The sequence below is a fragment of the Dermacentor andersoni genome, chromosome 11 (genome assembly GCF_023375885.2).
Source record: "Dermacentor andersoni chromosome 11, qqDerAnde1_hic_scaffold, whole genome shotgun sequence".
Lineage (NCBI taxonomy): Eukaryota > Metazoa > Arthropoda > Arachnida > Ixodida > Ixodidae > Dermacentor > Dermacentor andersoni.
In genome coordinates, this window is record NC_092824.1 from 93,778,585 (window position 1) to 93,796,793 (window position 18,209).

At 47.5% G+C, this 18,209-nt stretch overlaps 1 protein-coding gene across 2 annotated transcripts in view; it reads left to right on the forward strand.

The window, feature by feature from the left end:
- LOC126538961 (uncharacterized) overlaps window positions 1–18,209 on the forward strand; it is a 62,119-nt gene that overhangs the window by 17,637 nt on the left and 26,273 nt on the right. For both annotated transcript variants that reach the window (XM_072285553.1, XM_072285554.1), the window contains 9 exons: window positions 245–436; window positions 2,671–2,862; window positions 5,540–5,752; window positions 9,888–10,017; window positions 11,066–11,171; window positions 13,769–13,934; window positions 15,275–15,361; window positions 16,014–16,145; window positions 17,065–17,268. In XM_072285553.1, the coding sequence (XP_072141654.1) occupies window positions 343–436; window positions 2,671–2,862; window positions 5,540–5,752; window positions 9,888–10,017; window positions 11,066–11,171; window positions 13,769–13,934; window positions 15,275–15,361; window positions 16,014–16,145; window positions 17,065–17,268 (1,324 nt within the window). In that variant the 5' untranslated portion in view covers window positions 245–342. The remainder of the gene's footprint in view (window positions 1–244; window positions 437–2,670; window positions 2,863–5,539; window positions 5,753–9,887; window positions 10,018–11,065; window positions 11,172–13,768; window positions 13,935–15,274; window positions 15,362–16,013; window positions 16,146–17,064; window positions 17,269–18,209) is intronic.

Consider the following 18,209-nt stretch of genomic DNA (forward strand, 5'->3'; position numbering starts at 1 on the left):
GGAACATCACGGTGGCCTCGCCACCGATCTTTACGTCTTCTTCAGCTTACGAAGTCTCATCTCTTGGCAATAATGGCCGTCTTGCTATTGCAGGAACGCAATTCCCTAAATCAGCTTGCCCGCACATTCATCTTTAGTGTGCTTTCAAACATTCCGTCTCGACCAGTCAGACCACCCGCGCGTAACAGTCCAGAGAGGACTTCTGACGCTCTCACGTGGTCACGCTTTCTTTCTTTCTTTCCAGACTGCAACCGAGAAAGAATATATAAGGAAGCTCCGCAACCACGCGGTCCCAGGGACATGCGGTGAGCGAGCGTCGGCCGAAGGTCGCATGTGCCGCAGATGCGCCAGGGCTTCCCTCTCCAGTGGACGCTGGCCCTGGTGCTACACGTCCTGACCGGCGCCCTCCTCCCGCAAGTCGTCTGGGCTGACGAGAGTGAGTCGCACAACCCAAGAAGAGCCCCTCCCCCCATCTTTCTTGTTCGATAGGCGTTCTACACAGACTTACTATACAGTAAAACCGAGTTATAATGAAGTTGAAAAGGGAGCCAGAATTACTTCGTTATATTTGTTATTTCGTGCACTATACTATGGATCTGCGTGCGGACTTCAATGAGGATTTCACTTACCTCGTTATAACCATTATTTGTTATATCCCGTTCCGTTATAACGGGGTGTTACTGTATGCTGTACACACCGCACTACAGCTGCGGTACTGTTTTATTTCCTAGTGCGATTACACTATAGGCGGACCTCGTATACTTTGTGGGTATCTGTCTGGCGAAAAATGTAGACCGATCCCGAAGGCAGTGAAGTCTAACACAGCGTCACTTAGCCCTAGCTCATGCCTTGATGGTTAGGGCATTGAGGTAGTACTGTACTGGAACACAGAGGTTCGATCCGACCATCCGTCACGTATTTTTTTATGGCATTCAAAATCAGTTTATTATTCTCCGCATTGACCTGGTTACATATAAAAGTATACAAGAGACTTCATCTACTCTGTAGGCAGACTTCGCCTATTTTAGAGGTATTCACCTACTTTGGAAGTATCTAGCAGAAAACTCGAGGTGTGTTGGGCGATTTCGCCACAGTGTGCACTTAATCGCGAAAGAGATACGAGGTATTGAAACGTCACTTTGACAAATGCGTCTTTATAACCTGGCGCACAAATTTCTTCTGCAAACAGGTCCACTACGAATAGGTAGTGAGCCCGATTGCAAAATTAGACCGTAAGACTCCCACTAAGTGTAACATACGTTAGGGATGTAAGCTTTCCAATGCGTGAATGAATGTAACTTATGTATTTTGTTACGCCATTTCTGTGTATACCCTAGTGCCCACACACACCTTGCAGCACGCACAAGACGTTTTACGTACCACGCAACGACTGCGTCTTATCCCCCCCCCCCCCCCCACACACACACGCCCTTCCCCCAAAGAGAGGCTTCTTTTCTGCCCCGTTTTCCTCTTACCCGGTAGAGGGAGGTCAACCGGAGGTACCCCTCCTTTGGTCAATCTTTCGACTATCTTTTTTCTTGTCCTCTTTCGGCAAAAAAAGGTGTCGGTATTGTGGCGTGAGCAACCTCCACATGTCACGGGACATCGCTTCGTGATATACCGACGGCTTTAACTTCAATTGGGCGGGCAGCCGGAGAAGAGGCGCAACGGGACCTTGTCAAGGCGAGAAAGATTAATGCCTTTCTCAGCCCGGTGTTCTGTTCGCGTTGCGTGGGTAGCCACCCTATAGCGCGGGCGGTGAGTGGCGTTGAAACCGACCGTGACGCCGAACGAAGTCACGTGATACTATACACTACGACTGCGTGCTGAGAACACTGACGGCTTTGACTTACTGGCGCCGTGCGTTGGCGGCTCGGATGGCGTGCCATGCCGCCATCACGCGTTGAAGTCTCGGCTGAATTGCCGCGGGCGTGCCGCGTCGTTCCGAAAAAAAAAAAAAGAAAGATAGCCCGGGGCACCTCCTGTTTTGTGTGACAGCGGTAGTCACAACCGGAGTCGGGACTCTCGTCCTTCCATCGACTTTCTTAATCGAGCGTCCTTTGAGGAGATGCAATGGCTGTTAGTAGTGAGAGTTACGGTCGGGTAGTGTTTACGTGACCATTGATACGCTGGTATGAACGTTGGAATGCCTTACCTGGCGAGTTTCGTTCGTAGCTACTGATCGATTTTTTTTTCTCTGCAATTCATGTGTGATGTTATCCTCACTCTTACAATAGTCCCAATGGGGCTGCAGCACGTAAGAATAACAGAAAAATAAAACAGAACTTAAGGCCATTGGACAAGGGAGAAAGGATGTTCTGTGTCGTCGCCGTTGTTCGTTTGTTGCAAATACAATTTTTGACATTTTGTTAATTACTCAATCATGCATTTAGATTTCGTGTGCACTTATATTGTCCGCCTCTTCAAGAGTAACCCAGCTCGAGGGCTAAATTCTGCCATCTGCCACAAGTGATTTTTTTCTTAATTCTGTATGTCACGTAAGAAAAATAAGCACCCTGCATTGTTCAGTAATATTGTACCTTCCCCTGTAATCTCATTATCGTCACCTGCAACGTTCCTGTTGCCAGTCACGCCCGATATAGTGTCGCCCGGCCGTAACGTTAATTGCCCCGTGCGTCGTGTTTCAACCCGCACGTTTGCGACGCGCAGAGTGTTCGAGCCTCGGCTTCGGCGGCGGCGCCTGGCTCAACCCGTGCGGCTACTGCGTGGGCGGCAACACGGGCCTGGAGCGCACCCACGGCCGCGACTGCCGGGGCGCCTGCGGTGGCACGGCGCGCAGGGACTGCAACGGGGTGTGCGCCGGCGGCGCCTACGTCGAGCCATGCTCCGGCCAGTGCGTCTGTGAGTTGAACGACGACGCTGCGTCTCATCCCCGCCCGCGCAATAAAGTGCGTGAGAACCGGAAACCCCTTCGCGCGGTGGAAGCTTATTGTTGCTGCAATGCTTCTCTTTTAGAGCGCAGCTCTTCGGTGCCCGCTCCTGCGTTTCGCGTCGCCGTCGCCGTTGTGCCTCGCCGTTGTGCCTCGCCGTTGTGCCTCGCCGTTGTCCCTCGCCGTAACCAGCTCCGTAGCCGGGGCCAGCGCGCTGCTCTAGCTGCGCGAGCTCCTGGCGCAATTTCTCACGCCACGGCGTGAGCCTTTTCTCTCTTCGCTCCTCTTCCAATGCGACCCCTGTGCGGCGGCAATCAGTGCGGGCTCAGTGGCGGCTGTTCTCGATGATGTGCTGCTGCCCAAGGCGAAACGTATAGCCGCCGCCGTTCGCCACTGCGTGTATTAGTAATGCTTTTTTTAACGAAAAAAAATTTTTGCCTACCCCCGACTGTGATCTGGCGAGTGGTCGTCATCGGCTGTCTCGCCGAGTAAGAAATTGTCGCTACACTAGCCAGCGTGTTGTCGCCGTCGAGGTTACGACCGCTTTCGAGAGGTTTCGCCTCATTCGTCACCGGACGCTACCATTTGCACGGCTGGCAGCGTTTGGAAAAGCTGTACCCGAGCTGGGGGCTGCTTTCGCGCATTGCCAGGAACGCTTTCGGCTGTCTACTTCGAGGCGTCCGGTGTCTGCCACGCGAAATCTCGCAGAGGTAACAGCACCTACGAGCTCGATCGAGAATACCAATACCGCCCCTGTACAAAACTTACCTTTTGCTCAACAAGGTATACGCCACCGCGGCAGATCATACTGTGATGCGCTGTTTTGTGTTGTCGGGTTATCGAAGCTTTTGAAATTAGCGTGATAAAAAAAAAAGCTTAACCAATACCTATTAAGAGGCGAACGCACGTAGCAATACTATTCACACGCTTACGGGTGCTATTCAAAGTTGCGGCACATGGTCGATAAGACTTGTTTCGACATTTATACGACACGTTTTCAAACTCAATCATAATAACAAGTATCTTGTTCATTCAGTCTTGGGCAGTGAACACAGTAACAAAATGCATAGGAAGAAGTCGGAAAGATCCAGGCTGTAAGGGGATCTCCTGTGCTAAGAAAGAAAGAGTGATGAACTTTATTTCTTTACGACTCTTAGTCCGAGTCGTCACTCAAGCTAAAGAAGCACGCAGGCTTAAGCAAATGCAGCAAAAGGATCAGAGTCACAAACACTAAAACAACGCGAAAAGAGAGTACAGTAAGATAACATATTGGTTGTTCAGTGCTATAGATTATAAATAGAAAAGGAACTCCCAAATCACATTAAATGACACTGCAGTAAAATATGATTGTAAGGAAAGCAAAAATAACATTAAGCCCTTTTAAGACTGCCTATATGACAAACAAAGGACAGTGGTTAGAAGGAAAATATGGATTTTCCTAATTAGTTTTAACTTTAGCTAAGAGGAAGATATTAGCTGATGCAAATTGAGTTCCATTGGGATTAACAAGTAGGTCTCTAATAAAATTTTTTGAAGGAATGTTTAAGTAAAGTTGTTCGTAAACAATGATCGCGTTACCTAATTTAAATAACTTAATATTTAAAAAAAAGTGCGATGCTTTTGCAAAAGTGACGATGCGCTGTATCTGAGTGAACTGAAAGCAATAATGCAAATGGCCCTTTGTCGAACGTATTGCAGCGGAGCCCTATGGATGTAATCAGTGCATACCAGCCAACTGTCCCGAATGTTCATAAAGTTTATGAATTTGAACTCGTTTTACAATTTTACGAATTTGCTATCAAACTTTACGAAAAATAAATTTGGCGGCAAAAGGAAATTTTGCTCGTCGATCTTCGAACCATTCGTTGGAAGCTTTCTAATGGCGAAATGATGCAAGACGGGTACGTAATTCGGAGCAAATTCACTCAGAGAAGTTGGGGAGGCAGGCAAAACATTCGACAGGTGATCGTGAAGTCATCGTGAACTAAAAGCAGTGTGTTGTTTGCCGGACTTTGCTGTTCTAAGTCTGCCGCTGCTTGTAAGTTCGGGGCAATTGCTTTAAAAGAAAAGCATGCTTTTCACCCCACTCCATCTCGCTCGTGTCCACAGAATTTACGAATTTACAGCCTAATATTTTCGTCAGCGTGTACAGTTGTGCTCACTATACGGCTTAAGAGGATCATCATCATCATAATTATCATCATAATCATCATCAGCCTGTTTTATGTACACTGCAGAACGAAGGCCTCTCCCTGCGATCTACAATTACTCATGTCCTGCGCCAACCGATTACAACTAGCGCCCGCGAATTTTCTAATTTCATCGACCCACCTAGTCTTCTGCAGTGCTTGACTGCGTTTCCCTTCTCTTGGTACCCATTCTGTAACCCGTCCTGCCCAGCTCCATTTTTTTCTCTTGATGTCGATTAGAACATTGTCTATACCCGTTTGCTCTCTGATCCAAACCCCTCTCTTTCTGTCTCTTAACGTTATGCCTAGCAATCTTCGTTCCATCGCTCTTTGCGCGCTCCTTAACTTGTTCTCAAGCTTCTTAAGAGGACACGGAAACTAGAGTCCGGCTGTGTCCACTTCTGCGCCACTAACACGTTCCCTTTGTCCGTCGTTGTTCTTCGGGCCCCGCGCTGCCAGACGGCAAGCACAGCAAGGTGTACGCGGCCGACAAGGAGCTGCTAGCCCAGCACCGGGACTGTCGCGGCATCTGCCTGGCGAGCCAGGTGTCGAGCTCGGCCCGGCCCACGTCGCCGTCGTACACCAGAGACTCGTGCGGCGTTTGCGTCCGCGCTCCGGTCGCAAAGGACGCCAGCGCTTACAAGGACTGTCTCGGAGTGTGTCGCATACCAGGTACCGTGCATCAACCGCTTCTTCCCCCCTCCTCACGCTCTCTCTCTCTCTCTCTCCTTTCCAACATCATTCCTTAGGGTTGTGTTCGTGTGTTTGTTTGCTTGCTCGTTTGTTTTGTGGCGCAAAAGTGACTAAGGCTACGGTGCGCCAGCGAGAGAACACCGCAAAAATGACTAATTAAATAATGTAAGCAATCACACTAACGTCACTACAGTTTCCTTTAAAAAGCACATTCTTTCGAGATATCAACGATGTTAGCCTACGAAACAAGAGCGTTCTCACGTGAAATTAAGCTGGGATGCAATGGTATTATTAGTCTGTGCAGCTCGTGAAAATTTTTTTTTTCGCGCGGCATGTAATTAAAAATGTTACGTTATCGTAAGTGGTTCTTGATATTCGATGCACGTAGGTTGTCGTTCCGTCCTCGATAAATAGTTGCGCGTTACGTGGCTGCATTCTATGCGCAGACGCCGTTCGCGCCTTAGATGCCTTAAATGCGTTAGGTCTGCCTCATATTTGCCTTTTATATGCGTTCGGGTTTAACTTGACACAAGAAGCGCAGTTTTAGATCGATAGCTTCCTCTGTGTGTCATTGTTCGTCGTGTGACATCGTCACCATTCCGTCGTGTGACATCGTCACCATATACATCGTCACCATTCCGTCGCGTGACATCGTCACCATTGACATCGTCACCGTTCCGTCGTGTGACATCGTCACCATTGACATAGACACCATTCCGTCATGTGACATCGTCACCATATACATCGTCACCATTCCGTCGCGTGACATCGTCACCATTGACATCGTCACCCATTCCGTCGTAGACACCGTCGCTCGTCATGTCGGCGCAGCCGCCGTTGTCAGCTTTCGTCCTGCCGACGTTGCCGTTGCTGTCATGCCAGTTACTGTTGTTCGAAAAGTGGCACCAGAGAGATAGACAGAAAGGTCATTGGGGAAATGCAGGGAGATTAACCAGGCTGGGCCCGTTTTGGGCTGCCCTTCACTGGGGAAAAATGGAACTGAAAGATGAGGAACAAGAGAGACGTTCACACTTTGCACTGGTACACCCACAATCAGATGTTCATCGCTGAGTCAATCACAACTGGTGATATAAGCACCCGAGTTCTCTTGTGGCACAGGGAAGCTGAAGCGGCTTTTGAATTGGAACATCTACAGTGGCTTGCAGAGTTACCACAGTGTACTTCAATTCCTGAAGTTACTGTCTAATGTTGTCTAGAAGAATGAAGTTGTTTACTGCTCTCTCAATTGCGTGTGTAGAAACGCAACAATCGGCCGTTTGCATTTTTCTTGAAGAACCCTCCCCCCTCCCAACCCTCACGCACCGAGCGTAGCGGCGAGAAACTGGGCGCGAGAATGGCGTCAACACAGGGGTCACGTGAGCGGTGATTCGCTGAAATGTCACTTCCTCTGAAAAGTGCTTCAGCTTACCTTTAACTTTCTTTATGTTACCCTCCACAAGCTCTTCCTTCTTTTATTTTTCTTTGCATACACTCGGAAGAATTGAATCGAGACGCTCGTGCGTAGAGAAACCGCCACGGTAGGCCAACGTTGCCACGACGACGGCATTCAGGCGAAATAGGATATGAAACAAATAACAAGGAGCAGTATAGCGGCGGAAATTGAAATTCTAGGGTAATAATAAACACACCCACCCAAGAACCAGGGCTCTCAAAGTGCATGCGTGTACGCGAAAGCCGTGGTTCTTCAAACAGTGGTCGATCCGTCGCGCATCGCGGCACGCTCAATAAATATTCTTTTCTTTTTCTTTTTTAGTGGTCTCCCGGGCAACATTTTACATTCTCGGCGTATACGCTGAAGGAATATTAAAAAATAACAAAAAAATCAAAGAATATATTTAAAAAAAAGCTTCGATTGGAGTCGGGGCCGGATTTCGTCCGTTTCCCTCTCTTTCGCAGTATTTTACTACACGCCAGAAAAAGCGGGCCTGAGCCGTCCACTGCAACGTCGTGTTTGCAACAACGCGATCGACTCCCGTCAGCAAACAATGCGAGAGACTCTCCAGGTGCATTGCGAGCGAAAAAAACAGGACTAAAGAGAAAAGAAGCCACGCCCATTACACGAGTCCGCTTCTAAGACACTGGGGTGTTTTTGATGCCGTATTCGATTATTTTCATGCTATCGAACATCGGCCATGATAACTTGTATTTTTTCTTCTTTCCTATCACTACTATACTTCTTCCAACTTTTGGAAGCTGGGAACGCTCAATATTGGGAACGCTCAATGAAATTCTTTTTCTTGAATGCAAAGTATTCCTCTTTTGAGCTGACTGTATTCAGTAATTTTATTCCATGCAAAGCTCGTTATAGAAATTCTAATGCGTTTCTACTGCTTTTCGAGTGTCCTCAGCTGCAGGAATGTTTGGGGGTGTAATCGATTTCCTGCAATGTACAAAACCTTGTATAAGGTTACACGCTGCACAGGATGAAGTTTGTATGCATCATCATTAGTTGTATAGCGTCTAAGTAAACGCTTAAATAAAGTTTCTCTTCCCATAGATTCTAATTGCAGCTACGCGCTTTTCTTGCCTTTCCTATTGCTATTGCATTTATTTCAAGTCCTTTTCGATCGAAATTGTTCAATGAAACCTTTTTACCGAGGGGATAGGAAAGATAGTTATCTTTAGAGCCTGCTATTCGAAAAATTCAATTTCTTACGTAACTCCTTACAAAAAAATTTTGTTGGGTTTCTGTTGAGTGTTGAGTTTCTGTTCAGTTTCGTTGCAGTGAATGAAGCTATTTTATAGAATTTCCGTTGAATGTGATGCGTGATTTTTGTAAAGTATGAGTTAACTCTTTGTGACATTACCTGACCTGTCCCCTTTCCACGGTGCTTCCTTTGTTCACGCTTTCATGCCGTTCATGTCACGGCCGTGTAGTGTTTTCCCTAGTAACACTTATGTGCCAGCTTTTGGACGTTGTGTATGTTGCATAATCTCCTCCCTGCGTAATGATGAGGTGAGTGCCCGAAATACTAGACCATACCTGTAGTGCCGGTCGTTGTGACACTATTCGTGGGCTTGTGACTTTCGTTTCTGTGCGTAGGTTTGTTATTTTCATCAGTGAAGCTTCTCTCTTCTAAATATTTTATTAAGTGTCCATTCATCTGGTCCGACCACTCAGTCATGTAATATTCTTTCTCTTAAATTATTGGATTTCTTCGTCTAGTTATTTTTCTTTTCGTAATATTTGTAATACGTTTATTAGTACCACCCTTGTTCTTGGCTCGTACCCCTCAGTGTACAAATATTCACTGCATAACTCTATGCCTCAGTGGATACGTATCATATTTCAGAAGCAACAACTGCAAAATGGCGTTGCAATCGACGGTGGGCTTCGGTCAGCTGTCTAGCTGGGGCCGTCTACAACCGAATCAGAGTTTGCACGCCGGTATAATTTCGCTAAGACAGCACGAATGCAAAGTATTGGTGAGTGACGTTCATATTGATCGTGTATGGTTCTTTGGTTCCTTGCTTCGCGGGGATATCAGTCATGCTCCCTAATCTATGGCCGTGCGTCTTGAAGTGGGAGCCTTTCAAAATTTGTATGGCGACCCGGTGTGAAGGAGAATGCGGGCAGGCGACTTGAAAACTTAAACTAATGGACATGAAATTATTGGGGCCGAGGTCGCAGCGTCCCACTGAAAGTCATCGCTTAGGTTGTTATTGTTGCTGCTTGACTTCTTTTATTTACTGAAGAAAATTTACTCTTTGGTGCGGACTGTCAAAAAATCACAACAGCGCTATTTAAAAGAATTAAAGGGAATGACAAACCGACAGCAAACTAAGCTAAGGACCACTGTCCTCAACCGTCGCAAGCACACAATGAATTGCACAACGGGTTTGGCACTGGAAGCTTGGTCTAGTATTTCAGGCAGTCACTCATCACACAGGGCGGAGCCTACAAAACTCTTCAGTAGACTCTCTATTGATTTGCAGCCGGCTACGATGCGTGACTTGTGCGAGAAAAGTGTTCACTCGCTGAGGTTGTCACTTCGGCGTTGTTGTATTTCAAGCTTAAACTACACACTTTTCTCGCAGAGCCTTGCAACTTCCCTCTCTTTTTTTTTTTTGTTTCGCTTATGACGTTGTTAAGGTATGTCTCGAGAGAAGGCCACAGTCACGTGCGGCAGCTGCGTCGGTGGCAACGGAACCGTATCCAAGGCCGACGTATTGGACAGCTGCGGCAACTGCAAGACGTCCAAGACGCCCTGCCTCTGCGACGGGTGAGTGAATGGCGTTCTTGAGACGCTACCTGACGTTGTACCGCGTCCGGGACCGGCCCAGGTCGTGCCAGAACGCGTTGTAACGTTTCGTTCGCCGGAGTGCAGTCGTCATGCCATCACCCTTTTACTGTCGTCGTCATTGTCGACTTTCCGCTGCCATCGCGTTCGCGTCACGCTCTGAATTCCGCGCCTTACATAAACAAGTTGCTCCACCTGTTGGTGCTTTCCAGACCCCCAAAACAATGTCGGGTAACCGGCAATACCTGCAGAATGCTTCAGGTAAAGTCGGTTTCCACACTGCGTGGAATCCTTTTTTTTTTTTTTTTTTTTTTTACGGGAAGCTTTCTTTAAACGAACCCTCCTGGATTTTCCTAACGGTGGTAAAGCCCCCTCCTTACACGTTTTCGCCGACCAGGTCAACACGTCGAGCTCCACGCGACCAGGTCAACGCGACCAGGTCAACGCGACCAGGTCAACGCGACCAGGTCAACGCGACCAGGACAACGCGACCAGGTCAACGAGACCAAGTCAACGCGACCAGGTCCATGCGTCAACGCCGCAAAAGCGGCGTTGACGCGTGGTTGGAAGGGCTTTAGACGGTGGCTGCTGCCGTGTTTGCGTGCACGTGCTTGCGTGACCAGAGTTCGCGCGGTAGCGTGGGCGCGCGCGCCGGTTTCCACTAAGCCACGAACGCGCTAATGGAACCGGGAAAGAAAAAGAAATCATGGTAAACGTTACCCCTGTCTTTTGCGCTGTACGTCTCTCAGCACACATCCCTGTCCTCACCACTGCATCGTCGACAAACGTCACCATCGTGCTCGCGACATTGCTGCGTCGTCGACGACCCAGTGCGTGCGTTCGCATGAAACGATGTTTGCATTTCAGCTTATACTGCGAACAGTACGTGTCGCACGTGAGCGCAGACATTGCATGAGATGATACGCGTTGCATAGGTGATAATTTAAGTGAACGCTTCACGAATGCTTCCGTTTCTTGAGATTCCAACCTGTGTGTTGGGTCTGCGGTTTTTTTTTTTTTTTCTCTTCAGGAAGGGTGAAAAGGACGAGTGTGGCGTGTGCAACGGTAAAGGCGCGACGTGCTTCGTTCTCAAAGCCGTGCGACCGTCCGCCGTACCGGCTGACGTGGACGTACAGGTACGGCAGCCATTGTTCCTTGTCGTCATTGGTGTTGTTGTGCCCTGCTGCTACAATAACTTCTTCTTCTACTCATCCTCCTGGTCAGCTTCTGGTCCTCCTGGTCAATTTTTTGCATCTCTCTTGCGAACACATGATCAGTTACACCACCGCCCTTTACGGCTGTATTCGATTTATTCACGGTGTTGAACATCCCAAAGCGACACTGGGGCTACAGCAGACGCCATGGATAAGACGAAGGGAAGTACCTCGCTCTTTGAGGCTCGAGCTGGTCGCCTAAAGATAAAAGCATACCGCAGCAAATATTCGCAGTTGGATGAGACCTGTGTAGGTGGCAACAAAAAACCCGGAGACCATTGAGCACACCTGATGGAATGCGAAGGGATTCACCTAGCTAGACCCGTACGTAAGGTTCAACTTCAAGAAGCGCTTGGATTTAATGCAGACACAAGTATCAACCAGTCAGCAGTCGAGATAAGCAAGAGACGTCTTGAGTATTGGTGGAAAAAAAAGCGGGGGAGAGACTGATACGACCGGATCCATTACAGGCATAGGCAGCGGTACAAAGGTAGATAGAAAGAGATGTATACAAGATTGCTAGAATGGAAAGCATTGGTAGCATACCCGAGTAACTCAAGCAAGTTAGGTGACGATGCCAATAATAATAATAATAATAATAATAATAATAATAATAATAATAATAATAATAATAATAATAATCCGCGCCCCTCCCCGATAAACAGGTATATTGGCTGACGGTAATAGGTTTACGAACAATCTAAAGCTCTCGGGGGAGTTTTGCGGTTTCATTGTTGCGGTGGCCGTGAAGCGCTCAAGTTTCCTACATAATATATCGATTGCTTCAACAATATGTCCGGTGGCATTAACACGCTTCGTTCATAAGATCACCAAATTCCCTTTATGGGTCAGTGAACGAGATCGATCGAACTTCGTCGCGTGTTATATACAGCGAGAGTACATTTGACAAAAAATGTAAAAAACCTTGCCGCAGAAACAGCAAATCTAGCCGGCCATCGCGTCGCTGTTTCAGTGAATGCATTTAGAGTAGTGCCAAGAGTCTCTTAAGTTTACGGATAACAGGATTTGACGAGCCACGAGGAAGACCATCGTCGATCGATTAAGGTAAGTAGCAGGGGCATCACGCAGGGAGTCTTAAAAGCGTTTTCATAGAACAAAGAAAAAAAGACACGCCTTTTTTTTTTTTTTCTGGCCAGAGCTACAACTTAGCGAAATGCTAAGTCCTTGCCTTCGATCACCGGCGAGATTCCGTCCAACTCGAATACGTGTAGGCGAGCCATTACTCGCCGCCGGCAGCTCGGTGAAGTTTGCGGTCAATGAGCTCGTGGCTCTCACGTGATCACGTCTATATACACTTAGCTTCTCTGCGTCGGGTCGACTGGAAGTAAAGTTCGCGGGTCCACCAGTGCATCGATTCACCTGGACACTGGCCTGCTGGGCTTGTTTTGGCTCCTGCTTCGTCTGCGCGGGAAGCCGATAAGGAGAGCTTGTCGCCGAACTCTCATGTCACGTTGCTGAGGTTCGAAATTAGGTCGCCCCCTTTGATTTACGACGTCCTCTTGGCCACCGGGTCTTCGCAGTTCACAGGGATACGACGCCGTATCGACGGTATATGAATTGTTTCTGTTCGGAGCTTATACGGTCGATGAAGCTTGCTAAGCAGGACAGGCCGTGTGACTTCTTTTTTCTTTTTACGGGAAAAATAGAGCTCGTTTCGAAAAAGTGGGAACTCGGTCTCGTGACTTGTTATTGTTGTTTTCGAACAGTGAGAGTCACGCACTAAGAAGGATCAGCAAAACAAAAGCAAGAAAAGAAAGAAAGAAAGCAGGTGTTATTGGCATTATATTAAAGCGAATAATATGTTATAGATCAAATTCGCACTTTCGATAATGAATATGGGAGCGTGTAGTTGCCCGTGAAACCTAAAGAAAAGGATTACGGATATTTGTAGTAAGCTGAAGATAATTAAGGAATTTCGGCCAGTAATGTTTGAACAAATGAAGCGAGCGACTATTTTGAAAATTTCAACGTGACATACTTTTTGGTGTCTTAACCGACACATGGGGCTCAGTGGTTATGGCGTTCTGTGACTTTTCTGTCAACATCTGTGACGTCACGGTGAGCTGTTGCGGAAACATCACAGTGGCGTCGCCACCTGTCTTGTTTCTGCCTGTTTTGAGGCTAACCCCCTGACACGGTGGCCTTTCTAGCTATTTACTATGTTATTGACTAATACAACGTAACTAAATGCAACCACTCGTATCCCTTTAAGTGCGCTGGATAGTGTCACTATAAAAAAAATATGAAATGGATCATTTTTACCTGAAGAGTAACAAGTGTTTGCTGGAAGGAAGATATTCATAGAAAGCGTCACCAATCACCTTTCACCATAGATTAACACATGGTTTCTGCATATTTCTGTGAAACCCATCCCTTATGTAATACGCCGTCACAGGGTCATTAAGGAATAAAAATGAAATGAAATTTTTCTGTCGTTGTTACCCTACCCGCCTGTCTTGTTCACGCATGTCGAAGTCAGTCGTGCTTGGCTTCTTCAGGTCACGCTAGAGGGCGCCTTCAGTGGCGAGTCACGTGACGTCCTCTGCGTGTTCCGGCGGCGTGAGGCGACCACAACAGAGTCCGGCGAGCCGCCCCCGCCAATCACGGCCGCTGGTCGCGGCAATGGCACCGTGTTCGTCTGTCAGCCCAGTGCATTCCCTCAAGGTACGGAGACACCACACAGTATACTTAGGCGTTGACCAAATCCTGTAGAGCTTACTGAGTTTGCCTGTTTCCGTTTCCTTTTTAGGCTGTGTTCGTGTCATCGCTGTTTCTATCTCTCGCATTTCGTCTCCTCTGTTCTTTACCTTTATATCCACATCCTTATAGCCTTTTAAGGATGTACAGTATTGTACAGTGCACAATATTCTTTTTCTTCTTTTTTTCAGTTTCTTTTTTCTTGTTCGCTTTTCACTCTAACCATCGAAATTATCATGTGAAACTTGTTGCTTGTATCGGTCCATACACAAGACTCCACTAAAGTATATCTCTCCTTTCATTCGCCTCACCCCCGTTGGAAGCTCAACTTATGCTACTTTTGTCTTATATGCTGATGCTTGTCACGTCATGTTTGGTATCGCTATTGATCCAAGGAAACTCTTAGCCCTAAAGCATGAACCATAAATGGCAGGTATAATAGATGAACTTGCCTAGACTTTGTCTTTGGCTCCAAATGACCTTCTGGAAGCCGATGTTTTTCACCGCGGATATGTTGCACGCCGATTATTATTCTGTATTTCTCTGAGTCGGCCGAGCTGGGTGTCTATTTTGGTAAATTGGCGCGAGGAACGCTGACACGGGAGACGCCATCTTTACGATTACGGCTTCGTCACCGCTTGCTGCTGTATAAAGCCAGCGAATGTGGATATTTAGGCGATCGCCTACGTGATCGCAATATCCAGTATATGCATAATGTGTTCAGGCACCTGAGTAATGTGCCTTTTACGTAGGGCACGTTCGCGTATGGATATACGGATAGAACTTGATCATCATCATCATCATTACTGGTCTATCTTTATGTCCACTATAAGACGAAGGACCGTCCCGGCGATCTCCATTACCCTTAACTTGCGCCAGCTGACCCCCCCCCCCCTCCCCCTTCTATGCCCGCAAACTTGTTGATTTCGTCACGCCACCTAATTCTTTGCCGTCCACCATTGTAATAACGTCCACCATTGCAACTGTAATAGACCACCGGTTATCTGTTCTACGCATTAATGGCCTGCACGACTCCTTTTATTTCCTACTGTCAACTAGAATATCGGCTTACCACCATTTGCTCTGTAATCCATATCACTGGATTCCTATTTCTTAATGTCACGCCTAACGCCCCGCAGCTTAGCTGCTCCCCCCCTTCCCCCTCCCCCCTCGGCCTCGCGTAGCCATCTTTTACGTTTTTTGCCTTGCGAACATTTCTTTTAGTGTGTTATTGTCTTTCGCAGAATTTCACCACAGCGTATCCATAATGTATTCCAGCGGCCGTATATGACAAATTACAATTCCAGGAACCTACGTGGTGACGGCGCGACTTTCACGGATCGGCAAAGAGGTCAACAGCTCAGACACGATCCTCACAGCATTCAACAATGAAGGCAAGTCTGTTTGAACAAGAAAAGGGGGTGAGGAAAGGCAAGGCGCAATGTATACAAGTCAGCACTGCCAATCATGCAAACATAAAATACTTTTTTTTTCTTGCACGCGGGATTCTCTACGGGTGGTTTGTTGCTTCCTAGTATGTGCATTAATTTACTGTTTCCTTCGCGCCAAGTTAATCAGATTGACAGTACGATTCTTTATCACTACTTCTGCCAAACTTTCGCTGTAAACATTTTTTTATTCTCGCTGTCCAAGTATGCTTTTCACCATCTGCCAGTGCTCTTGCCCGACAACTTTAACACCACAGTTACGCAAGACGCCTTGTTTCTTACATCCAGAGTTATCAGGTCTAAACGTAAAAAATAAATGCTCATGAAATCTAAAAAAGAAAAATATACGACCAATCTTGACTACTTATCAGAAAAGTAACCAAGAAAATAGCCAAATAAACGGTCGGGCTGCATTTTCGGTTTTAGTAACTTATCTCTTATAATGCTATTAACGGAAATAGGGTTTTGAAATGATACTTTATAAGCCAACACTAATTCACTAATTATTTCAATTGGGTTCGCCATCACAAATAACCACCACAAGCCCAGTGGAAGCAGAGCTAACCGGCCGTTCAACGCCGACTTCTTGTACGCCCAGTGTCCTTTGAAAAGATGGAGCCCGTCAGCGCCCCCTACCGCCGGGAGGAGAACAAGGGCGATTTTCTCACGCTCACCTTCTCTGGCGGAGACGTCCCGAAGTTTCCGTTGTACTGCATCCTCGTGCCATCAGGTGATTGCTCCACTCTGCAGGCGACAGTACGAGCTAACGTCGAGGTGGTGTCTGCACGTCCGTAACTTGTGCCTTTGTAAACAGCGTCGACGGTCCGGCGACTTAGTGGCCAATCACTTTCAAACACTGTAGTGTCAAAGGAAAGAAAGGGAGAACATGCAGAAGGCGCAAGTAGCGACTATGTCGGCTGTTGCATTTCTTTCTCCTTGTTATTTTCTCTGTCGTGTTTCGTGATGAACTTGTGAAAATTGACTTCTCCACTTTTGTCTCCGTCCGTCCGTCGTTGCGTTTGTGCGTGCGTGTGCGCTTGCACGTACGCGTGCGTGTTTGGGGGGAGAGCGAATGTATTTTGGTTTATGGATTCTCTGCTTAAACAAACTTTTTGGGACGGTAAATCATGCTGTCGACGCGTCTTGATAACAGACTACAGTTTGGTAAGCGCATGCCTCTTCTGTCCCTGCATAGTGTTCTCTGAAATGAACTAGTCATGAAAGTAGAAAGTCGCGTCGTCTTTCTTTTGGCTGTTTTGAGCTGCCGGTTTCTTTAATTGGGAAATACGAGTTCGGATGATTGTGGCTGCAATCGGTGGAGTCGGTATATTCGCGACCCGGATTCACCTGGGGCCGAATTCACAAAGCTTTTCGTACGTAAGTGCTGTTTTTAATTGGCTAATCGCCTTCGCTAATACTATGTCCTACATCACTATTGGCTTGCGCGAACGGTTCTAGCGTAAGAACGTCTTGTATATACGGGGTCCTGGTGGCGCCGGTGGCGCCATTAAAAGGTCGTTGTGCGTTAAATTGCAACTAGCTTTTCTTGAAACATTGAAGGACGACTTTGCAGTAGTATAGTGCGGGTTTGACGATTTCGGTGGTCGTAAGGCGTTACTTCACGCAACGTGTGGCCTCTCCCGTTGCAGACAGAGCGAAGAAGCGTGTCCTGGTGCGGCCTCAGGGATCGGCGCCCTCTTGGTTCTCACAGTGCCGCCTGCCTTTCTCCAAGACGTCGGGAGACTTCGTGGTGTACCCTTCGCTCGACGGGCAGCACCCCCTGGTGACGGGTTTCAACCTGTCGCTGTACGCGACCAGGCCGCAGATCAAGGCGTCATACATCACGGCCGACGGTGTGTTATCCGCGTGTATAGGGACGACAAAGAAAACGTTTGAGCTGATTGGTGAATTCTCATCTGTAATACCAAAAAAGTCACTCTTACCGTGAAAAGCGGCTTAGTGAGGTAAAGAAAAGTGTAAATGAAGGACGGGTGAACTTCCCTTGCTTGAAGTTCCCAGCACCTGCCTGCTGTGACGTCATAGATTTTGCCTGTATCCGGTGACCAACTTAAGCATAAAAAGTTATATTGACGCTATACAACTCAAACGCAATTTGCATATATGCCCCAGCCAATCAGGTTTGCTCGTTTTCGTGACTTCAAGCTGTTTTGCCTGTCTAAAACGACTGCCTTCTCCGCACAGGTCTGTCTTTGCGTCATTTATTTCAGGATTAAACTTCGAGCGCCTTGGAACATATTATGGGTGATCCTTATATTAGCGCTCCGCCAATGGTAACATTTTAGCTTGAAACAACGAGCTGTTATTTTCCAACTAGCCTAGCATTTACATTACGAGAGCGAAATCGTTAAACTGTTAGCGGATCGATCTGGCTCGGCTCACTTTCAGCGGTAAAAAGCAGGTGCACTGTGGTTTTGTGGGCGGAGCTTGTTTGTAAATCTTAGGTGGTGGTGGTAACAACTTTAATGATATTCTGCTCAGTTATCTGGCAGGCCCGAGTCCTAGGATGGCCCCTCACGAGGAGCGACCCTTTCGGCCCAGGCAACGTGCCAGTACACTTTCACTGCTTCGTTTCCGGGCGAGACTGCCATTTTCTCAAAAGCGAAATATTAAGAACCTAGCCGGGTTTCGTAACCGCGTGTGCTGCGGCCTGGCGGCTGTTCTCTCGCCTAATTGGCTAACCAACCAATCACAGCGGACGACGTGCGCGCCGCTGGGTTCCTTGCACCGCCACCAGATGGCGCTGGCCTCCTCGCATCCGTAAAGCCCCTCTATT